The sequence below is a fragment of the Camelus ferus genome, chromosome 20, assembly GCF_009834535.1.
Source record: "Camelus ferus isolate YT-003-E chromosome 20, BCGSAC_Cfer_1.0, whole genome shotgun sequence".
Classification (NCBI taxonomy): domain Eukaryota; kingdom Metazoa; phylum Chordata; class Mammalia; order Artiodactyla; family Camelidae; genus Camelus; species Camelus ferus.
In genome coordinates this window covers 31,253,581-31,276,670 of record NC_045715.1, presented here as the reverse complement: position 1 = coordinate 31,276,670, position 23,090 = coordinate 31,253,581, and the positions used below count along the sequence as shown (strand labels likewise).

The following is a 23,090-nucleotide window of genomic DNA, read 5'->3' as shown; positions in this document are numbered from 1 at the left end:
CCTGGATGTGGGGGGCTGAACGTGGCCGCTGCCTGTCCCGTACAGTGCTGCAGCCATGTCACCACCCAGATTCCAGGGTGGTGGCCAGAGCCTGCGAGGCTGGGGTGGGCTTACACGGATCTTGCCACCTTTCTACATGCCCACGTATTTTAAATTTGGAAACATATCCGGCCCTGAGGCTTGGGATGCTTCCTTGCCTGAAACCACATAAAGAAAATATGAAAATTCTCCCTTCACACAGCCTTCCAGTACCTCCTACTGGAGAAGCTGAAGTTACCGGTGTTAAGCACCGCCCTCTACTCCCTGCTCGCCATGGTCGCGTGCGTGCGCGCGCGCGCACACACACACGTTTTTAATTTGAAAACAAAGCCCTGTATGTGTGTTCATGTATAACACAGGGTTTTGTTTCTAAATAAGAAGGGAACATACGATTCACATTACTTTGTGACTTGTATTCTTTTTTCCCCCATCATGACCTTCCCTCCAGGATAAGACAGAAGAATCCAAACCAGTGTCCTTACTAGCTGGATGCTCTTGCATTCAGTACGGCCGTATTGTCCTATAGTCAACCATTCTGCTGTCAACAGTACTATGCTTTTGAGGATCTGTGATTATGAAAGGACAACTTATCCACAGAATTTAATTCATTCTCTACGCATTGGCATGTTGGTCGGCCAAGAAACCTTTTCTCTCCATGATACAGGTAGAAACCCTGAGCAGAGAATTTTTTTTAGGGGTTGGCTGCAGTGTATTGGCTTCCTTGTTTTTTCTGCAACTCTCTCCACAGACTTTCTATACCCCGGGGGATGCAGACAGGTGGGTAGCCTGCACTGCACAGAGATGGGCACCGATGTGGCACCTTCAGAAAGCCCAAGTCACTAACCACGCCCTGACAGGTTTCCATAGCGTCACCTCTTAGGAGAGGGTCCAGCATCTGGCTGGTCCCACAGGCAAAGAGGCAGGGGACGTCAGGGGGATCGGCCCGTCAGGGATGCATGTGTTCAGCCGTGACTCTAGGCTCTGCCGGCTCCTGACGGACAGGCCACATCATGGAATTTCAATAAATAATGTAACCCTGGCTCCGGTTTCAGCAGCCGTGTTCACTTTCAGCACCAGGCTGCCCCTGTTATTTGCAGGCAGCGCACCCCCCCCCCCCCCCCCCGCACAGTGTATGGAAATTTGGCTGAGATTCACTCAGTGTTAGAACCCAGGAGGGCCAGATTCCTAGGTACAGACTGGGTCTGTAGTGTTATTATTGTGCCCTGTCCTTTTAGATCACTTACATGTCCCTCATCTCATTTGAACTTCACAGACAACTTGAAGCAGATGGGCAGGGTGTTATTACCCCCAGCTACAGATGAAGGAGAGAGCTTCAAGGCCAGTTCAAGCCGTCTTTAATTCCCCCTTGGGTGAAAAGATTGAGAGAGTGATGCGGTGCTCAAAGCTAGTTTGATAGCTGCAGATACTATAGAGTAAAAGTCCTGGAGGGTCACAGTCACTACTTACGTTACGTTTGTTTCCAAGGTCTTGTCTCTCTTCAGTCCCACGGTATGTCTCTGAGGCTGTGATCTTTGCATCCAGGCTATATTTTGAACAACTGGGATGTTGTATCTGACCCACAAGACTGAGAAGAGAAAAATCAAACAGGGTCTGTTTTAGGACTTAGTAGAAAGAAACCCTGTTAAAGAAAGAGGTGATAAGAGCCAATTGGGGAGAACACAGAGGGAAATTATGCTTCTCATTTTAGCTTTGCCCCATGTCTTCTTCTCTTCAGCAAGTCTCTGCTTTCCATGTGGAAGTGTCTGCAGAATTCCATCTAAGGTTAGCATTATGCATAAAATACATAATCACCAGATGAATTACTGACATTCTTGCCCATGGATCCTAGCTGAGACCTCCGAATTTTCTGCATCAGGCTTCCAGCAGCCTCCTCCAATAGTTGGGAGATGAAGCAAAGTTGAAAAGTACTTTTTTTTTTAAACTGAAGTATAGTATAGTTGATTTCCAGTGTTGTGTTAGTTTCTGGTGTACAGCATAGAGATTCAGTTATACATATTTTTTCATATTCTTTTTCATTATAGGCTATTATGAGATATTGAATATAGTTCCCTGTGCTATACAGTGGGACCTTGTTGTTTATCTACTTCATATATAGTAGTTTTTACCTGATAATTCCAAACTCCTAATTTATCCTTCCCCCTTTTTCTTCTTTGGTGACCGTAAGTTTGTTTTCTACATCTGTGAGTCTGTTTCTGTTTTGTAAATAAGTTCATTTATGTCATTTTTTAGATTCTGTGTATAAGTGATATCATGTGATATTTGTCTTTCTCTGACTTTACTTAGCGTGGTAATAATCTCTGGGTCCATCCATGCTGCTGCAAGTGGCATTATTTCATTCTTTTTTTTATGGCTGAGTAACATTTCATTCCATAACCACATCTTCTTTATTCAGTCATCTGTCGATGGACATTAGGTTGCTTCCACATCTGCTGCTCTGAACATTGGGCTGCATGTGTCTTTTTGAATTAGAGTTTTCTCCAGATATATACCCAGGAATGGGATTGTTGGATCATATGGTGCAAAGTTGAAAAGTCTTTGTCATTCCTGAGCCTTCATCAAAAGATAATTTGAAGGGGTTGATCCTAAACATTATGCTATTTGGCGCCTTCAAATTAAATGGAAATACAAATGACACGCTTTGGTGACTGTCTACAGTGGCATATACTTCCATGCATGGAGCAGTTTCTGCTGGAGTGGGAAACACGTCTTTACATCTGCTCCAAGTGGCCGACGGGAAGGCTCCCCTCTGTGGATCCCAGTATTAGAATGCGGAAGCCAAAACAAGGTCTTTTTGGTGCTTGTGAACTCGAGCTTACCCCCAGAAGCATCACACCAAGTTCTGAGATGTACAGACAAGATCCAGTAGAGGAGAAGAAACACTTGTGCACCTCATTTACTCTGGAGTTATTTGGGGGCCGTTTGGTATCTTTATAATGGGCACTTCCAGTGTTCTCTCCTAGGCATGAAGTGAGGAATTTGCATTACAGCTCTGCACAATCAAGGGTCATTTCTAACTTCTTGGTGGCCAGTTAACAATGCTGAAAAAGTGAGCATGGAGAGAAGCAGAGAAGTCAAAGCCAGACATTGTCCGGTCATTCCTTCCTTTTACAGGTGAGAATGCAGAAGGCCACAGTCTGATTGGCTCAAAGGCACATTTATCTTGCAGAAAATCTGGGGCCAGCCCAAAGCTCTCTGACCCCCACTGACCAGGCAGAATGTGAAGGGGGCAGTCTGTCACTTGGCACTGTTGTAGTCCTTATAAAAAGAAATATGGCAGGTCTTGGGAGAATTCCCTTTTTGAAGAGAAACACAGGCTCCATCTCAGGTTGTGGCTTCCAGGGTGATGACCCGGACTGTTGTGTGTGTGGTATAATTACTGGGGTCAGTTTATTTTATTTTTTTTAAATAGGAGTACAATAAATAGAACATTTCCTGCCTTCGTCTGCCATTTGGAAAGGCTTTTCATTTCCCCTTTGGGCCTAGGGGATTACAAAAGGCAGACTTCTGTCCAATTATAGACTGGCTTGAGCTTGAATGGATGAACTCAGCCTGAGTCTTCAAGGGAGAGAAAATGAGAGTGAGGTCTCCTTGACACAAAACTTGGCTCCGTTGCTTCGTCTGCAGCTGGGAGGCTGTTTATAAGAAGGCCCCTTTGAAGCAGAGAACAGAAAGATCTAGACCCACAGTCTTCCCAGGAAACGCTGCAGGAGCTTGAAAGACCTGAGCAGGGTGGGCTCATGGGACAGAGGGCATTTGGTTGGTAGAACATTTTTCCATTGCATGGTGGCAGAGGAGACCCCCCCCCCCACCAGACGTTTAGTGAACTGGTTGGGGGTGTGAGAGGGAGGAAGGAGGGGTGGTCCAGAAGGCAGTGACCGTGAGGACAGCCAATATATTGAGTACGCACTCTGCACCAGGCCCTGAGCTCCCATTTTACTTCCATTGTCTCCTTATCTTCCCCATCAGCTCTAGGGGAGGAGTGTGGAGAGGAGGTTGCCCAGCTGCCCTTCTGTCCTCCCCGTGGGGGCTCAGGAACGGCAGTGTGAGCCTGGACTTTTCAAGCTCTATAAACCAAACTTCACTGACATATGATAAAACACTAATTTTGCAGAGTGTTCCAGAGGGTCCTGGAGTCACATGACCCTATTTAGTAACTCTCCTATATCAGATTTGATTTTAGTGCCACAAGCTTTTAATCTGTCATATTTGGGAGGTTTGTTTAAATGAGAGCTTCCTGAACCCAACTGAGGGGCTGGGTGACCGATTCTGTGATTTCTCTAAAGTCTTCCCAGACCAGCTTGTTTTGTTAAAATGCTGAATTAAAAAACTCCACATTCAGACCACCGGGGCAAAGGGCAGGATGAATAACAGTTGAGGAATCTCCCCTATCACAGGGCCCCAGACATCAACCTTTGTCAGAGCTGATGTCAAGATACCCTTGTTTTAGTATTTGAGGAATTTCCTCGAGGAAAATTCAAGGGATTGAAGGCTCATTCCCTGAATGGAGGGGGATGGATTCATGATCAAAAGCTGGAACTAATTTCTGTAGCATCTTGAATAATGAAAAAAATGTGAAGGGAGGAAAACAAAACTTTTGACAGTGGCCTAATTAAGTGGAAGGCGTGTTTCCTCCATTAGGACTGGTATTCTCCGGGGGAGGCTTAATGAGAAGACGTCTCCTTTCAGTTAAACCCATGTGGGAAGGCGTTCTGTTTATTTGGGGCTGTAAGATTTTTATCGCTCTTTGGTTTCCTGTGCTTTGGTGCGTTTCTGAAGTGGAAGAATTCCAGCTTTCAGTTCTTCTGATCCAAGCACTGACAGCCACAATCAGGCCTAAAGAATAGCATGACGGCCCCGTAAATATTTGTGACAGAGGTTCCCAGACATTCAGAGAACACAAAGGCTTCCACGGGGCTTGGATAGAAAGCCACCAGGAAACTGTCACAAGCCGCATCCCTCAGTCCCATCCACCCATCTTCCTGGAGTTCCAGACCTTTGAGTCTTTGGTTCTTGAACTACTTGAAGACGTTGTTTGGTTGGGAAATATTGCTCCGCACAGAAACTCAATGGCCTTGGAGAGGACAGACGTCCATGCATGCATCATTGTAGCAACAGCTAACCAAATGTGAGTCACTCTTCCTTTCTCCCTTCTCCGTCCACGTGAGACTGTCTAGTTTAGGAACACTCGTCTCCAGCCAGTGGACAGTACCTCCGTGTTCATGGGTTTTGTGTGTGGAGCCATCCATTCAATGGAGAAAGCAAACACAGGTGTGTTGTTGAATTTTTGTGTCATCAAAGAGAGATCTACTGACTCTTTACTAAGGCATAGCATTTCACAAACAGGGCTGTTTAATTAGCTCTTCCTAAATGTTTGTCTTCCGTGGTCATAATGACAACAGCTCTAAATTTATAAAGCGAACACCGTATGTTTTACATGTATTAGCATCTAGTCATAGGACAACCCTGCAAGGTAGATATTTCTTGCCTCTAATTTGCAGATAAGAAACCTGAGGCTAAGTGTGAGTTATCTGATGGATAATAAGCCAACCCCAGACTTAGTGGCTTTCAACAGTGACAACATTTATTTTGCTCGTGAACCTGCAGTTTGGCCAGAGCTTAGTGGCGATGACTCATTTTACTTCACTAGGTGTCATTTGGCTGGGAGGCTAGAATCGTCTGAAGTCTCACTCATTCACGTGTCTGGTGGTCGACGCCAACTGTCAGCTGAGAACGTAGCTGGGGGTGTCAGCTGAAAACGTAGCTGGGGGTGTCAGCTGGAACACTACCCAGTGCCCTCTTCTTGGGCTCTGGGCTTCCTCACAACATGGCGGGTTCCGAGGGTGAGCATCACAAAGGAGAGAGAGAGAGCTGGGCAGAATCTGCATCATTTTTTATGTCCTGGTCTCAGAAGTCACACACTGTGACGTTCCTTTATTCACGAAGGCAGCCGCAAACGCCCACCCAGTTTTAAGAGGAAGGAAAATATAGACTTCACCACTGGAGAGCGTATGGAACTGAAAATAGTGCGGTAGCCTCTCTGGGAAAACCAAGTCGGCCACGTACAGCTGGGGGATACCAGGGCTGGAGCTTGAACCCAGGGCTGCAGGTACCCCCATGCCCGTTACCCTGTACCCCAGAACTCTGTGACGTCAGGGGCACAAGCCTGCTCCTAGTGCAGCAGAACTGAGTGGTTAAATCTTACACCTGGGCTAGTGCAGCAGAAAGAGCCAGACTTAGAAGCAGAGGCCTTGGACTTTGGGACCTCGGAGGGCTTGGTGCAGGCTTATGATATGAATGAGAGCCATTCTGCCTTCCGGAGCAGGGTGGAGTCACTTGATAGATGTGCCAGGGAAACCAATCTTGCATTTCTTGAGCCTTTCCTGGGTTTCATAAAATAAAACACCAAAATAAAATAAGTCACCAAATCATATGCATGCTAACAGAAGGCATGTTGGACGGACAGGTCCTTGGTATTAAATAATAATAATGACAAGGAATATTGTCTGGCTTACTAATAAGAAAACCTCAGGTATCTATCTAATAACTGGAAAACTGTTTAATTGAAAGGAGGCAAATTCTAGAAAAATATATACCACTGGAGTGAGACAGGAGACAGAACTAACAAGGAAGACTTAAACCAAGCAAGCCCTGCAGCATTTCAGCATTTTTTTTCCTTTTCTTATTTTCTTTTCTTTCCTTTTCCTTTTTTTTTTTTTTTTTCAAGCTCAGGGTAGACAGCATCTTTATAGGTCTAAAAGCCAGAGTGATTTCTGACTTGGGAAGGAGAAGCGTGTTCTCGGGAGTAGATGAGTTCTCCAAAGGGCACCGAGCATGGAGGAGGGAGAGCAGTGAGCTGAGAGGGCAAAGGTCGGGAAGAGGAGGATGTCAGCAGAGGACCAGGACAGTCACTTGCAGGACCGCTGCCTAACTTCTGGGGCCCACTGCCAAGTGAAAATGAGGGGTCCTTCATTGAGAAACAATGAAGAATTTCGAGACCACGACAGTAGCATGTTAAGCCAAGTGTGGGGCCCTTCTGAGCTCTGAGATTTATGTATCTGCACAGATGGCGTGTCTGTGAAGCCGGCCCGGCCACACGAGAGGCACCAGGTGACAAGGCAGACTGCAGAGGGCTGAGTGTTAAGAGGAAAAGATAATCCAAAGTTCTAGCTGCAAGAGAAAGGTCAGGTAGGGGTAGGTCAGGAAGGAAGGAAGAGAGAGAGAGAAAGAAGGAAAGAAAGGGAAGGAAGGAAGAAAGAGGGAGGGAAGGAAGGAAGGAAGGAAGGAAGAAAAGAAAAGAAAAGAGAAAAGAAAAGAGAAAAGAGAAATTGCTTACTCCCAGAAAGTGATTAAAAGAGAATTATTTCAGAAGAGGGTGTTAAGTAGAAGCAGGATTGGCAAGAATTTTGAGAGAGATCCAGTCACTTATTCAAATAGTTTGGACATGAAGGAATGGGTAGGGGGACATGTAGGAGTGGAGAGAAGGGGCTGGAAGAAGGGTCACTGGTGTGGTGTTGGGCTGGAAAGGGCAGTTTTTCTCGGAGGGTGTGTGGACAAACAGGAGGGTGAGTACAAACTCAGTGCAGGTTGCCATAAATCTCAAGGCAGGCTGAAGGTCACTCCCAAGAGGCCTCAAGCCCAGTAGTATTATGCTACACATCAAGTCGTAGGCAGCCTTGGGCCCAAGGCCACTCTCAGACCAGGCCGGTTACTTGGGGTCAGGGTACCACTGGACACTGCTCTCTGAGTCAGACACTTAAAGCAAATAGCTTTCTAGGTTTGGAGCCTACAAGTTCCTTTGGGAAGGGGTATATTCAGTTGTTTATAAAACCATCTGGTGAGCTGAAGTGTTGATGACAGATACGGAATTGATGGGTTTAGCCATCTCAGGTGATATTTTTGAATCACCTGGTGTGATGTTTAATTTTTAGGTGTCAACTTAATTTTTAGGTGTCAACTTGGCTAGACTGTGGTGCTCAGATAGTTGGTCAAACATTATGCTGAATGTATCCAGCAGGTGTTTTGGGGTGAGATTCACATTTAAATCAGCGGACTTTGAATAAAGCAGATGACCCTCTATCCTGTGTGTGAGCCTCGCCCAATCAGTTGAAGGCCTTAATAGAGAAATAACTGACAGCTTCTGAGGAAGAGGGAAGACCTCCTTTGGACTTGAACTGCGACTCTTTCCCGAATCTCCAACTTGATGACATATCCCATGAGGTTTTAGGCTTACCGAGCATCCGCAGTCTGGTGGAGCCAAGTTCCTGTCTCTGTCTCTGTCTCCATCTAGACAGACACACAAATCCTGCTGGTTCTATTTCTCTGGAGAACCCTGACAAAGACACCTAGAATTCTTCACATCACACTGTACAGGCAGCCATTTGCCATCTGCATAGAGCCAGTTCAGCCTTTATCATCAACCTTAGATAAATGCTGGGAATCTCTGAGGCCTCAAATGTATACTTGGCACCTGACTATTTATTGAACGGAAAGTGCCTGAGTGACCCCAGAGAGTGCAACTGGTTTTTTTTTGTGGCCGCTGAGAAAAAGCATGTTGTTTCTTCAAGGGTGGAACTCCCCATCGTCAAGTGGACCACAAACCCCAAGTCCATTCTCTGTTCATGGGAGGCTGACCAACCAAATTAGGGGAATTGTCCTTTGATATTTTAAAAGAACTGTCATAATAAGGAACACTATCTGGCTTATACACATGAGAGAAAGTGGGCAGACCCAGATATTGTTATGATAAAGGAAAATCCTTCCTCTTCCACGTTGATAGAAATCAGTTTAGTGCGATAGAGATGAGTCATCGTAAAGCCAGAGAAAGTCCTCTTCCTGTGGTCTTTGTCTCTTCAGCACTCTTTCCTGTACGATGACAGCCAGCCTAGCACAGGGGAAGGCTGGGGCTCAGGACCCAGGAGCTACATCCCTGATTCTGCCGTGGGACCTGTGAAACCATGGGCAAGACGTCTAACCTTTCTGGACCTGCTTCCTCACTAGTAAAAGGAAAGAGCTGGATTGCAGCATCCCTGAGGTCAGCTCCAGCCCCACGGTTGCAGAATTCTTTAAGTGTAACTTGAAAAAAATGTTTAATCACTTAAGTCCGCAGGGACAGTTTTTAGGGGCCGAAGCAATGAAAAGTTGAAATGTGGTATAAATGGTGATTTAATTAGCTTTCTGGAGAAAATTCAGGTTTCCTTCTTCCAGTACCTCACTTAGGCCTTAACCTTGTGAGATTTTTAAGGGAACCAGAGAAATAGCCTAAAAATCTATTTTGCAATGCCAGACATTTGAGCATCTGTCATAGTCTGGGTGCAATCAGGAGAGAGAAACCACACAGTGGTTTTAGCAGAAGTTTAATGTAAAGAAGTATTAACTATGATAAAGGAGTAACTATTACATATGAGGATAGTCTTTGGGGTACTCTAGACCTGAAGAGGAATAACCAAGGATGACAGACTTGGAAGGGGTTCAAATCTCACCGGAGAAGGTGTGGTCAGCCCAGCAGAAAGCACAGAAGTTCACTGGTCTGGCGAGGCCAGAGCTGGTTTGGAGATGACAGGCAGGCAGTAGGCCACCCTCCAGAGGTCAGGAGGGGGCCAGATGATCAGCAGTGGGGGTGTAGGGGTACAGGGGGATCCAGGGCCAGTGGGACAGGAGGCCTTGGCCACAAAGGGCTTGCAGAGTAAGTGGGAGATCCGTGTGGGCACTCTGGCCGTGGGCAGGCTGTATGCAAGCTATGTGGGGGCTTTGACTTCTGTGGCCAGAGGGCTGCAGAAAGGTTATCACCAGCATGAGGCTGCCGGGTGCCAGATGGGCTGGGGCTGAGGCAGGCTGATTTCTTCTCTTTTCTGGATCTTGGTGCCCAGGAATGACTTTGGGGGCAGTTATCAGCTTCACATTATTGTCTGGAGGAGAAGCACTAGGTACTGGGTCTATTCACAGGATATATTATACCAACAGTTCTCAAATGTTCGTGGGTTCCTGATACCCTACTGGGAGTTCTGGGAGGTCATCACTTCTCCCTGGGATTGCTGTTCTGTGGGCAAAATCTGCTGGTGTTTGAGCACAAATTGAGGCAGTGGTGGAATGGAGGAGTCATGCCCAGAGAGAAAAAAAAGGAGCCAGTTTCATTTATGAATGATCTTGATGAAGCAGTGAAATGGTCTAATGTAATTAAATCTCAGCCCTTGAGTACATATCACATGCAGTAGTATCACCACCAAGCTCATTAGAAAAGTTCAAGCAAAGAGAAGCAGTCAAGTTCAAAAGAATATGAAAAAGAATCTGTATGTATATATATATATATATATATATATGTATATTTATAAATATACGTGTGTGTATTATATATATATAATTATATATTATTATATATATATATAATTATATATAATTATATATATACGTGTATATATATAATTGAATCACTTTGCTGGACACCAGAAACTAATACATTGTAAATCCGCTATACTTCAATAAAAAGAAATTTAAACATTTTTTAAAAAGTAAATAAGGAATGTATCACCCTTTGGAAGATCTATTTAAGTCAGTGAAACACTGTTTTCCAAATGACAAGTTTGTGATGTTACAAAATCATTCATGGGTAAAGAGATCCATTCAAAGTGCGAGCGAGATGAATGGGTTTGAGTGCAACAGAAGGACTTCACTGATAGGGCTTCAGATTCCACCCATCAACTCACGTTGAAGAAGCTACCACTTGCTGAGTTTCGATATGGTGGAGAAGAGAAATACCCACAAGAATCTGAAAAGGCTGTTAAATTACTCCTGCCTTTTCCAGCGAGGTATCTGGCTAAGGCCAGGATTTCTTCCTATACTGCAAACAAAGAGCAAAGGATGGAATGTAGAGCTGACTTTCATTAAGTCAGATATCAAAGATTTTGTAAAAAAGTAAAACAACTCTACTTACTAAATTATTTTTTTTAAATATATGGTTTCTTTATATTAAAATGTGTTATTTAGGTTAACATGGAATATGTTTATCATTATTATATTTTAATGAATATGTAAGTAAATGTGTGAAATAGTTTTAGCTCTAATTGTAATACAGTACATATTGATAGCTCTAATTCACATCAACAGAAGCTCTCTGGGAGCCCTCAGCAATCTTGAAAGGCGTTGAGGACCAAAAAGTTTGAGAACTGCTGTCTTAAATAGATTTCCGTTAGCTACTTGAATCCACAAAATGGCAGGAAGTTATAAGTGCTTGAAGCCAAGAGAGGGAGGTGACTTACTCAAGGTCACATGGTGAATCAGAGTCAGAGGTGGGTCTAGATCATGGTCTCCAGCCAAGCAGTTAAGAGCTTTCGATCTGGCGGGGAGGGGAAATAGCTCAGTGGTAGAGCACATGCTTAGCATAGCATGCGTGAGGTCCTGGATTCAATCCCCTGTACCTCTGTTAAGTTAAAAAAAAAAAAAAAAAGCTCTCCATCTGGCTCTGGGTCCATCCTGGGACCCTCAGGCCAGTTATTCCCCTGCCTGTAATTTCTCCCCAGTGGCCACCTCTGTAAAAGGTTAACATTATCTCTCTACACAGGTTCACATGAGGAATAAACGCACTTATGGGAAGCACTTAGAACAATGCCTGACATTCATTGGTTTTTTATTAACATTATTATTATATGAATATTTTGTCCAACTAGTAAGAATTTCAATATTTTATGAATTCCTCCTTCGGTTCCCTATGACCCACCCCCAACCCCACTCACTACCGGCCCTGGGGAAAAGTCCCTTTGTCCGGATGTCTTGAAGAACCAAGAACCAGCTGCCTGTGAAGTGAGTGGTGCTTGGGAAAGAAAGTCTTAGGGAACTGACGGCATCCACTCAAGTTAGCACCAAGCTGTTATTAAATTAACAGTCACCTGTCCGAGTGTGGCTTTATCCGTAACCTTAGCTCTGTGGGCAGGTGTGGCCGCACCGTGCCCTCCACCTTTCTGATTTTACGTAACGGAGCCCGTGGTGTCTCAGGCACTCAGGCTGCGTCTGTTTCCAGCCCTGAGGAAAAGGGAGAACTGAATAGGGATGGCGCTTTCCGTGTAGTTAAGAGAGAGGTAAAATAACTGTAATTTCATAGCAATCACCCACAAGCGACGCCGCCAAAGGCGCCAGTTCTCCACTATAAACCTGAGCCACTGCGGGGAGCGCGTGGCAAGGCAGAAATGAGCACACCATGAGGCGCTCGTGTATGACAGAAAGAAGGCATCACTGCCTCCCCACCCGAACCCCTCGGCACACAAACCCCAAGGGGAAAAACACTTTGTGCAGCTTGGAGTGTAGTATTTTTCTCCTTCTCTTTCAATAAAAGAGAAAAAAGCGAAAGAGAGAAATCTTAGTAAGCCCCCATTCCAGGATGTTGGCTGCATTGTTAGCAGCTTCGCGAGCAAGACTGAGGGTGTCTTCCCTTCCCGTCCCCTCCCTGGCAGTGGAGCCCGTCCTGATGGGGCCTCGGTTTCCAGGGGAGCCAACAGCAAACGAGAGCGAGTGGGTGGTTTCTCCCTCCAAATCCCATTTCAGGGCCAGGATACCACTCAGTGGGAGTAAATTATACAGAGATCAGTTCTCTAATCATTTTGTTCATTCATGTGTTTGCTGAAAATGTATTCTTTATAAAATGCAGGTCTCTAGCCCACTCCGAGGTAAAGAGAGGCTTGCCTTTCAGACACACACACACACACACACACACACACACACACACACACACACGCTCTTTGAGGAGGGTGCTGAAAAGGGGAAGGCAGTGGGGGTAGCAGGATGCAGCCCCTCAGTAATGCTGTCTGTCATGGTCACCTGTGTTCCTGCTTATCACCCCTGCAGAAGACTGCAAGCTCCTGAGTAAATGCATTTTTTTTAATCCCCTGTGTAATTAACTCCAGTGCCTTGCACACAATGAATTGATGGTCAATATATATTTGTTGTGTAAAAGGATACTTTTACAAATGACTAGTTTATTGACACTGAAGGTGAAGTAGTAGTCAGAATGAAGTGGGGTATTGATTGACATCTTGAGCCTGATGAAGGGTCTAGATATAAAGCGGTAGGATTAAAGTCTGAGGATCTGTACTCATGACATCCTCATGGAGCAAAGAGCAAAGTGTAGAAGAAGGTAAACTCCAGAGGAATGTACTTTGGCAAGGTATAGCCAAAGAAAAGCATTTCTCATGGTTAGAATTGTCCTCAGAATGGACTGTTTGAGGGCTTTAAATTGCTGGTGAGTGGGGCTATTTAAGCATAGACTAGACGATCCCTTGGGGGTATAGAAGTTGGTGGTCTGACATCATTTGTGTTAGACGATGTGATGTCAAAGGTTTCTTTCCACCTTGGGATGCTGGGGTTCCATGGTTTCAGATTCCCCATAATCACCATGCTGGAGGTTCACGTTCAGTTCAGCACCTATTTACTGAGCCCTTACCCTGTGCCAGGCATCGCCCTGCACGAACATTAGGAGGACAATGACAAATCACAGAGGGCCACTGCCCTTTCAGGTAAGGCTGGGGCATGGATTTAGTCTGTTATTGTCGGATCGGGGTCTGGGTGTTAGTAATCCTGCATTCCTTCCTGCTGACGTGCCCAAGCCGACCCAGGACTCTGCCGCTTTTCTTTCTAGGCTGGCGTCGATGGAGAGAGCATCGGCAACTGCCCCTTCTCTCAGCGCCTCTTCATGATCCTCTGGCTGAAAGGAGTTGTGTTCAACGTCACCACCGTGGATCTGAAAAGGTAAAGGGTGCTGCGTTCTTGAGGGATACGTGCTGCTGCAGGAACAGAGGATCTTCCATGCGGGAGGGCGACAACCTTTCCGTGGCTCCCAGCAGCTACCCGCTCACACACCCCTCGCTGGCCAGACCCCCAGTTACAAGGGGGGCTTCGAAAGCGAGGATCACACTTGGGACAGAGCATTTCGCTGTCCCGAGGAGCAAGTCCCGATTCGCAAGGGAAGAGGAGGCAACGGGCAGTGGATGTTGCAGCTGAGAGTGTCTGGGACGGACACCTGAAGATCCAGGAGTGAGCTGTCCTGGTCATACTTGTGCCCCCATCCTGGGCGACCCCAGGGGGACTTCAGGTGTGAAAGTCCAAGTTTCCAGGGAGTTGGGATCCAGGCTGTTCCCATCTTTAGAACTTTAGTGTGAGAGCTCTGGATTCGAGGCCAGGGTAGAGAGTTACTACTGTTCAGCCTTCCAGGTCCTCTCTCTTTCTCTATGTCTGTCTATCTGTCTGTCTGTCTGTCTCTCTCACATCCATCCTTTATATTATCATAAGGGTATTTTTCCTAAAATAATCCTTTAACCATGTGACTTCCCCTGCTCAGAAAACCTTCTGACACTTCTCATCACTCAGGGCAGAGTGCACCAGCAGCCCTCCTTGTCTTTTGCTTGCTTCTTCCCAACATTATGTCCTGACACTTCTCACCAGGACTCACCCGCCTCTGTCAGGTTGGACTTCTCTCTGCTGCTCTGGTGCCTCTGGTCTCCTGTTCCCTGGGAGGCTGCTTCTGCTTCAGGGAGGCTCTTGGTCTTTCCTAAATGGAGAGAGGGTGCCCAGCCCCCAGCTGCTGCTCCAGCCCTCTCCCCAGTGAAGCCCCCCTTCCCACCCCACCACTCTCAGGTGCATCCATCACTCCACCTGCCCTCCACACTCACCCGGCCCCTGTGGTCCACGCTGCCCGGCTTCACCACTTCACATCTCATCAAGTTACGGGATCTACAAGCCGAGTGCTTTACAACTGGTGAGCGCTTTCCCATAAAAGATCACAGAGCATATCACCCTGTGAAGGAGCTCTTATTTCTTCGTTCTATATAAGGAAACCGAGATGGACACATTTAAATGACTTGTTCAAGGTGCCCACTTAGGGAGAGGCTGCTGCAAAAAAAAACCCGGTTGGTCTCCTCGGTTCAAATGCCATGCCCTTCAAGACACATCAGTGATGAAGTTTATTTTGTCGTACAGGTGAGACCTTGAATCCCTCATGGGCGTGTGGTAAGATCGGGTTTTAAGTTTCTTTGTCTCCTCCCTAGCAGCTCGTTCGTTCACTCGGGGGCCCCAGCTAATCTCCGTCAAATGAATGAACACACAGTCATTGTCTGTGACCCGCACGGCAAGCAGACTTTCACACGGTTGGACAGACTGGCCTTTTTCCGTGGAGAAGGGCGGGTTTTGGAGGAGTGTGGGTGCAGGTGTGCTCCCGTGTTTGGCTGGAGATCAGACTGGGAGAGGGAGCCACCCCAGCAGCCCCCAGATGCTTACGATGCCCTTTCCTGTCCGTCATCACGGCCGAGCCTGCCAGCACCCATCCAGGTAGACTAGGCAAGCATCACGACTCCACTTTTATGCATAAGGAGACGTTCTTCCTGAAAGAAAAATTATATACAGATGTATATATATTTAAGGAATTTTTAAAAATGTACGACCGTGAAGTTTAGCAGTTCCTAGGAAAACTGATTTCTTACCCTGGCACCTCCGTTGACTGGCTGAGGGGCCTCAAACAAGGTACTTCTCTTTGCTGAGTCGGTTTCCTCATCTGGAGCGTGGAGATGGGCATGGTGCCGTGTTTACAGAGTTAGTGTGGGGACCCGGGGAGGCGGGCAGGGGCCGCACTTGCAGACGCCTCGCTAGAGCTCTTCTCAGCATCCTGGTGCCCTGACGGAGCTGGCCGTGCAGCCAGGGACCGTGCAGCCAGGGAAAGGGGACTGATACGCATGACATGATCTGTACGGTAGACCTGGCAAGATGGAATTAAGCTCTCGTTGTATAACGTCGTAAATGCTGATGAGGGTCAACAGAGAGAGAGAGGGCCACCCCTGACCAGTTCCATCAGCCACACCAGCTGGGCTTCGGCGACCAGACGCATCCTTCCCATGGATGCCAGGCTCCGGAGGCCACGGTTCCGTCGAATCATAGAAAGAAATCATCACTTCTGGATCTTTAAGCCACAGAGAGCTAATTGCTGAAAAACAAAATCAGTACAGATTTTCCCTCCCCGCTGAGAAGCCAAGTGTTGCTGCCTCGTGTCAGCTCTGAAAACCAGAAGAAGGTGAAGAATGTCCTCTCATTGCCTGAAAGGAGAGACACACACAGAGTAAACACAGGGACTAAGGAAATGAGATTTCAGAAATGCTTTCGGAGTCGATGGTCTGAGGAGTTCCAAGTGCTGCAGAAGACAGCTGGAGAGTGCGTGTGTTTGGGCAAGGACGTGGGAGCGTGGGAGCGGCACCTTCATTGAAATTCCTCTCTTCCCCTCCCAAGCCGATTATGCCAGGAATTTGTTGCATTACAGACTCCTCTTCCCCTCCCCGTTGTTTACACTTTTTCGGTTCCTCCATCCCATGTTCTCCATGCCTGCCTCCCACAAGGCGTGTTGCATTCTCAGAGAGAGCGTTTAAGGTGACTCTGATGTTCCAGCCCAGCCTCGGGAGTCTCCATCACTCCTCCTCCTCCCTCTCCTCAGGGCGGCCCTCCCCCTGACCCCCGCCCTCCCGCCCCCCACCCGTCTTCCCTCCCTCTGCCCCTTCCTTGCCCCTGACTTCTCACCTGCTGATAAGCACATCAGCCCACCCTTGGACGTGGACAGGGTCCCACGTCAAATACAAGGTCACTTTCCTTCAGTTGCACGACCACAGAAGCTAGTTCTTAATGGAAGAGTGTGACTGGATTCATTAACATTTAAAGTTTGGGGTGCTGCCTGGTGCGTTTTTGTTAAGCTAATTGGTGAAGGGAACTTTGAAAGCAAACCCCAACCTCTGCCCTGGGTATCTCGGAGGGAAGCTTGGCACTGGTTTAGATGGTCACCTGTGATCACTATCTGCCTTTTCAGTCTCACTCAACTCTGTCGTCTTGGCTTGCTCTTCTCACTGACTTCCACTGGATGGATTTCCTGTGTCACACCACATCCTTCCAGAACCTTCTCCAGCCTCCCCTGCCCCGCACCTCGCACTGGGTCTGCTCTTGCTGACAGGCTTGTAGGGCAGCACAGGGAGCCTAAAGGACCGCCCATCCCAGGTCTGCCTGACCGCGAAGTACCCCGGCGTCAGCCACCCCCTGAACCTTGCTCTCTCCACAGAAAACCAGCTGACCTGCACAACCTCGCCCCGGGCACCCATCCGCCCTTCCTGACCTTCAACGGGGATGTGAAGACGGACGTCAATAAGATCGAGGAGTTCCTGGAGGAGACTTTGACTCCCAAAAAGTAAGGAGCTGCTTGTTTCCGGGGCTAATGTCAGGGAGGGGTCTGTGTCGGGTCTGCAAAAGCCCAGCATTTGCGTTCAGGGGGGCAGGTTTCCAAAGGAGCCTTATCCATCCAGAGCACAGGACCCTCTTTCTGAAGAGAGAGTCTCAGAGCCCCCTCCCCACCCCCAAAGGGCTGCCAGTCTCAAGGCTGCTCCACCAAGTCCAACTCCAAGAGTTGGTACCTGCTAATACACAACCTCATTGCTGACTCTAAGTTTGAAATCCCACAGCAGAAAATGAATGCTGTTTTCAAGAACTAAATAGAGTTTCGACTTTGCCTGGGAGACCCCGAAGGGCAAGTCCACAGTGAAGTTAACATTTTCCCTTCTAGAAGTGATATCTCCCCTCAGGAGTGCCTGCCTCCGTCGAGGCCACAGGAAATGGGGGACTGAAACAGTGCGGAGCCAGTCCAGTGGATGGAGGCCTGGGGTCCACTCCGGGCTCTGCCAGCGATGCTCTGTGCTGCTTTGAACCAGCTCCTTCTCTGGTCTTGGCCTCACTTCCCTCCCCCGTGAGAGGCTGACCCTTCACGCCCATCTTAGCCGGGCTCCCTCCACCCCCACCCAGCTGTGCTCTTTGGGGGCTGTTTCTTTAACTCAAGGCTCTCCAATCTACACCCACAGCAGGACCAAGGGGGTCCGTGAGACCCCGGAACTGTATACGTATATCCACGTGCACAGGTAGATTTTTCCGGAGGAGGGCCGTCATCAGATTCATCACCGTTTCATCAGATTCTGGAAACTTGCCATGACCCAAATCGGGCTGAGCAGAGACACCGCCTCCTCTCGCCCTCTCCACCCACATCGCCTGTCCGAGCTCTGCTTGGTCTGGCCCAGCTCCCTCTGGACTGCAGTTGCGTGTAGGACGTTTTATTAAGTGCACTCCTGCCGAGCCAGTGACCCTAGGATCTGCCATGCCCGGGTAGCAGAACCTCAAAACTGTGAAAATGCACAACTCCAGAGGGCTACCGAGGTGGGGCCCTGGTGGTGGACCACGACCATTGTGGAGCCCCCGGGAGTGTCCCTTAGATGCTTCAGTGTGGGTCAGACTGGGGCAGCTACCACAGTTACCTCCCAGGAAAGGTCAGCAAGCCAGTGTCTCAGCCCCACAAAGGGACACCTGCTGTTCTGCCTACAACAAGCCACCAGCCTCGGCTGGCTTCCCACTGACTCTAGCTGGGAGGTCGGTGGGGTGGCCCGTGTCCCCAGGCCCCCGGAGGAGTGCAGGCTGGCCTTCGGGTTCTCTAGGGGGCAGCAAAACCCCCGTAACTGTTCACCGGACGCTGGTCTGCATATGTTTCTCATCACGCCGCTGTTTGTAAAAGCTGCCAGACAGCCAAGAAATTGTGGGAGCCTTTTTCCCCTTAGCTTTATTTTTCAAAGGAAAAAGAAAAAACACATACAAATGCTCCGACAATTTTTTTTTTAAAGATCACTTTTGGTCGCACAAAGCATTTGGTGTCAAAACGAGGAATCCAGAAAGTCTCACGGAGTTTCTAAATGAGACTAACTTCCTCTCCTCCGACTGGCCCAGCTAATGCTCCACAGGGAAGCGTCAGAATTTTCATCCACACGCCGGCCTTTCCCTTTCTTCCTCGTGGACTGGCCAGAGTTAGTCGAATTCAGAACTGAGAGTCATGAAGCCAAAGTCTGGTGACCTTTCTACCCAGCGCTTGTTGGGTGACGTTGGCCAAGCCTCTCTCCCCCTCAGACCCTCCCCATGTCCTCATCTCTGCAACCACATGGTCTCTAAGATGCCTTTCTGCAGAAGTTCAGTGACTCCATGAGTTTTTAAAAGTGCTTTCCTCAGAGCTGGTTGGTGAGCATTTCTGATTAAAAAATAGCCTCTAATTTAAAAATAAAATAAAATAAACAGTTACAAAAATTTCGGAGGGAGAGGGGAGGTGAACTGAGAAAGTCTAATTACATGGCATGTCATTTAGTCAGCCAGCTATTAAGCAAGTGTTAACAGGGTTCTGAACTCTGCCAGATTGGAAGCCACTTTGAACTCATTATTTAAAAAAATGTCTATAGATATGTCACAATAGTAGAAGGCATGAAGGTTCTTCCAACCATGTGGGAGGTGGAGAAGCAGCCTTGGCATCAGTGACAGGAAGACATGGTAGCTGACAGTCTGGGCTTTGGAGTCAGAATGTTTTGGTTCTAATCTGTACCACTAGGTGGCGCTACACTGTAGTAACAAACTGGCCGCAAAAATCGCAGTATTTTAACAGAATACGAATTTATTTCTCACTCGGGCAAGTCTGAGTGGGTAGTGTGGCCCTCTTCCATCTTGTAGCTTTTGAAATACATTTCCTCCAAGACTCATTCATCAGGGAAAGAAGGAGAGAGATGATACAAAATGCTTTTAGGGCCCAAGGCTCTGGGTGGTTACATCACTTCACTCCCATCCTATTGGCCAGAACCCAGTCACGTGACCCTGATCTAACTGAGAGGGAGGGGCTGGGAAATACAGGGAAGCACCTGGATATTTAATGAGCATGAGTGGTCTCTGCTGCAGGTAAATTACTCAAAACCTCTCTGAACTTTAATTCCCACATCTATAAAATGATGACCATCATGTTGATCTTGAGGGACATTGTCGAAGATAATACGACTTACCTTAGTGCATGACAGAGTCAGAGCTCCTTAAATAGCAGCTTGGAGAGTTAGGACAGGTCAATGCCTCTTTTGTGACTGTCTCCCAAGTGCAATCATAAGGCCAGTTGGTGATCTTAGGCCTTAAATCCACAGATCCCAGTGGGTGTCTTTTTAATGAATAAGCCAGCCCTCACCCACCTTCAAGGATCATGTGTTTACGTAGCAGGGGCAAGACGAGGCAAGCACACAGGATCAGAAGAGTCAGAAGCATTACTCTGCTTCTCCAGGGAGGGTTTATGAGGGGAGGAAGCAGGAATAATGGAGAAGGGACAGAGGGGACGATGTCCTTCCACTTTTCAGATCATTAGAAAACAGAGGGTCAACACTCAAGCTGATAGGAGAGCCCCTGGAATCAGCAGAGGTCACTCCGTGGGGATGGGAGGACCATCTCTCTTTTTCTCTGATGTGTCCGCAATGCAGGGGACAGGTCTTGGCCCCTCTTAGGTGCTTACTGCACGGTAGTTTAATTGCATGGGGTCCTTTTGTTGGGTGGCATGGTGGCCTGTGGCTAGTCAGTGAGACGTCGGTTGGGACTTTGAGCCAGTCAGAGCACTTCCATCTGCAACCATACCTTACTTCTTTTGCTATACTATTTACAAAAAAATAAAAAAATATTTTGATGAGAAACCAACTGTTTTACTTCCCAGAATGAAGCTTAAGTCCATATCTAGGATGAATGCATTTGAAATATGATATCTTAAAACAGAGTGGAGAAATTTTTTCATTAGAACAGGGGTTGGCACACTTTTCTGGAAAGAGCCACATAGCATTTTTGACATCGTGGGTGGTAGAGCCTCAGTCACAACTCCGTTCTTGTAGAGTCAAAGCAGACATAGACAATCCGTAAGTAGGTGGATGTGGCTGTGTTGCAATAAAATTTTATTTGTGAATACAGAAATTCAAATTTCATATCATTTTCACATGTCACAAGATAACATCCTTTTTAGATCTTTTCAATCATTTAAAAGTGGAAAAACTATTGGTGGCTCACATGACGTATATAAACCAATGGGCTGGATTTAGCCCCCAGGCCATAGCTTGCTCACCCCTGAGTTAGAGAAATTCCCCATCTCTTTGATTTGTCACCAGGTCACATCGCAATATTATTTCAAAGATGTTTCTATAAATGGAACATTATTTGCTAACCTTTTAGAGAAACAAAATGTACCCTGGAGCCCACTTATTTGCATGTTTAAAAATATAGTGTACATATGGAGCTAAAATGAGTGCACTTATTAGCATCCTATACAGTACCTGCCCCAAGTCTAGGTACCAGGATCCCTGAAACTGATATTTGAAGACGCATGTTCCACAAGGACAACCTTCAAATGGGATGTTATGCTAAAGTCAAGTCTCAATGACTCATAGTGCTTAGAAAACAGGATGGTACTACCATGGTTCCCCTGAATACATGGCCCTTTGTCGCCCTTCTTGGATTTGATAACCGCCTGCTCGTGTTTGACCCACGCAGATCATGAAGAAATGGTCAGATTAACTGCAAGTCTGATCAAATGATGGCATAAATTAAAAAACAAAAATCCCAACAAACCCAAATGAAAAATGCACTTTCTAGGGCCCTCTCTCTTTACATTAGTACCTTATTGAGCAAAAACAAGGAGTACTGGGTATATGTTAATAATAATTTAAGGCATTCAACCCTGAGAGCATGTCAGATTCTGTGGGAGAAGGCCAAAATAGGGAAGGATGATCCTAAAATCTCGTGTCTTGGAAGACTACCAGGCGTCTTACAGGAACCCTTGCTTTGTGTCCACAGTCAGAGCAGATGAATTGGTGATTGGATCCCCAGTATATTCCAGAAAAGATGTGTGCAGACCTGTGCAGAGCGCCCCCTCCTGGTGGACGGAGATAGTTCCTCCATGGTGCTCAGCACCGCCCTGGGGAGTGTGTGGTGGCTTTGAGGGAACTGTGGAGTCCACGGGAGGCCACAGGACATGGAACTTAAGAGCTAGGCTTCCAGAGTGAAAACTGCCTGGGTTGGACTTCAGGCTCTGCCACGTGGCTGCTTGAGCAGAGACAAAATGCTTAAATTCTCTGTGCCTCTTTTGTCTCTGGTGGGAAATAAGACTAATGACAGCACCAGTGGAATTGTGAGGAATAAACGATGAATCCACGTAAAGGGGTCAGAGCAAGTGTCTGGCACAGAATAGGGACTCAGTACAAGTTAGCTTTTGCTGATACGGGAGAAGTGATGGTGTGGGAAGACCACTGCTCCAGCACCCAGAAACCGGGTTCTCCAGGTCCTTCCACTGTTCATTATATGGGGCCTCAGATAGTCATTTAACCTCTCTGGTGTCCAATCGCTTCCTTGCAAAATGAGGATGATAATGCCTCTGAGGGCAGAGGGCTGGGCCTAGTGACCTTCTGAGGACTCATCCGAGGCAATATCTGAAATTAAACAGAATGAATGAAAGCTCACATGGCCCAAAAGTGGGCAGTCCTAGCTAATGGGTCAGTGGGGGAGCAAAAAAAAAAAAAAGAGCAACAAATAATTGTTAAAGGCTTTTTGGGTCAAGTTATTTAAAACATTAAAGCAAAAAAAATTTTTTTTAAACTATGTAAACATAAAGCAGCCAAATGACTTGCAGTCCACAGCTCTTCACCCAAGGACCACAAAGGTCCACGTACTTGATGATAATACAACCAAACAATTGTCCCTCATCTCCTCCCTCCCTTGCCTGGTCATCTACATAAAATGCTTACGAAATAATTTTTTTTTAAATTAGAATGGCTCGTTTTGATGGTGCCAGTGGGACCAAAAACAAAGATTCTCACACAAGCCAGGGTACCTGGTTCAGTCTCAAGGCCAGTAGGAAACAGTCTTAACCCCTGTTTGCTTGTTATATTCTTCTGGCTTCAAAATGGAAGAATGTGTGAGAGGGAGGGGCTGGGTCATGGCAAATCTATCTCCATGCCTGGAAATAAAACCATTGAAAACACTCATCCTGCCGATGGAGCCTGGTAGCTTCCACATTTTACTCCTGCACACAAATAAGAATATTTCAAAAGAGGACTGTGGGTACTCTTCCTTCAGAGAAATGGTTTTGAGGTCTCAGTGACAAGGTGCCTAGCACCTCCTTGCTCACAGAATTAGCTCCACGCAGCTAGGATGACAAT

The 23,090-nt window shown here is 47.0% G+C and overlaps 1 protein-coding gene and 1 long non-coding RNA gene across 2 annotated transcripts in view; one reads left to right on the top strand and one right to left on the bottom strand.

Annotated features, from left to right (window-relative positions):
* The window catches only part of CLIC5 (chloride intracellular channel 5), a 154,313-nt gene that overhangs the window by 95,278 nt on the left and 35,945 nt on the right, over nt 1–23,090 (top strand). Inside the window, 2 exon segments of the mRNA XM_006190717.3 lie at nt 13,682–13,791; nt 17,129–17,254. Coding sequence (XP_006190779.2) covers nt 13,682–13,791; nt 17,129–17,254 — 236 coding nt within the window.
* LOC116658296 lies at nt 14,733–16,162 on the bottom strand. Its single transcript, XR_004313624.1, has 3 exons — nt 15,519–16,162; nt 15,316–15,419; nt 14,733–14,863 (listed from the first exon to the last, which is right to left on the bottom strand). It is a non-coding gene; the product is annotated as an uncharacterized LOC116658296 (long non-coding RNA).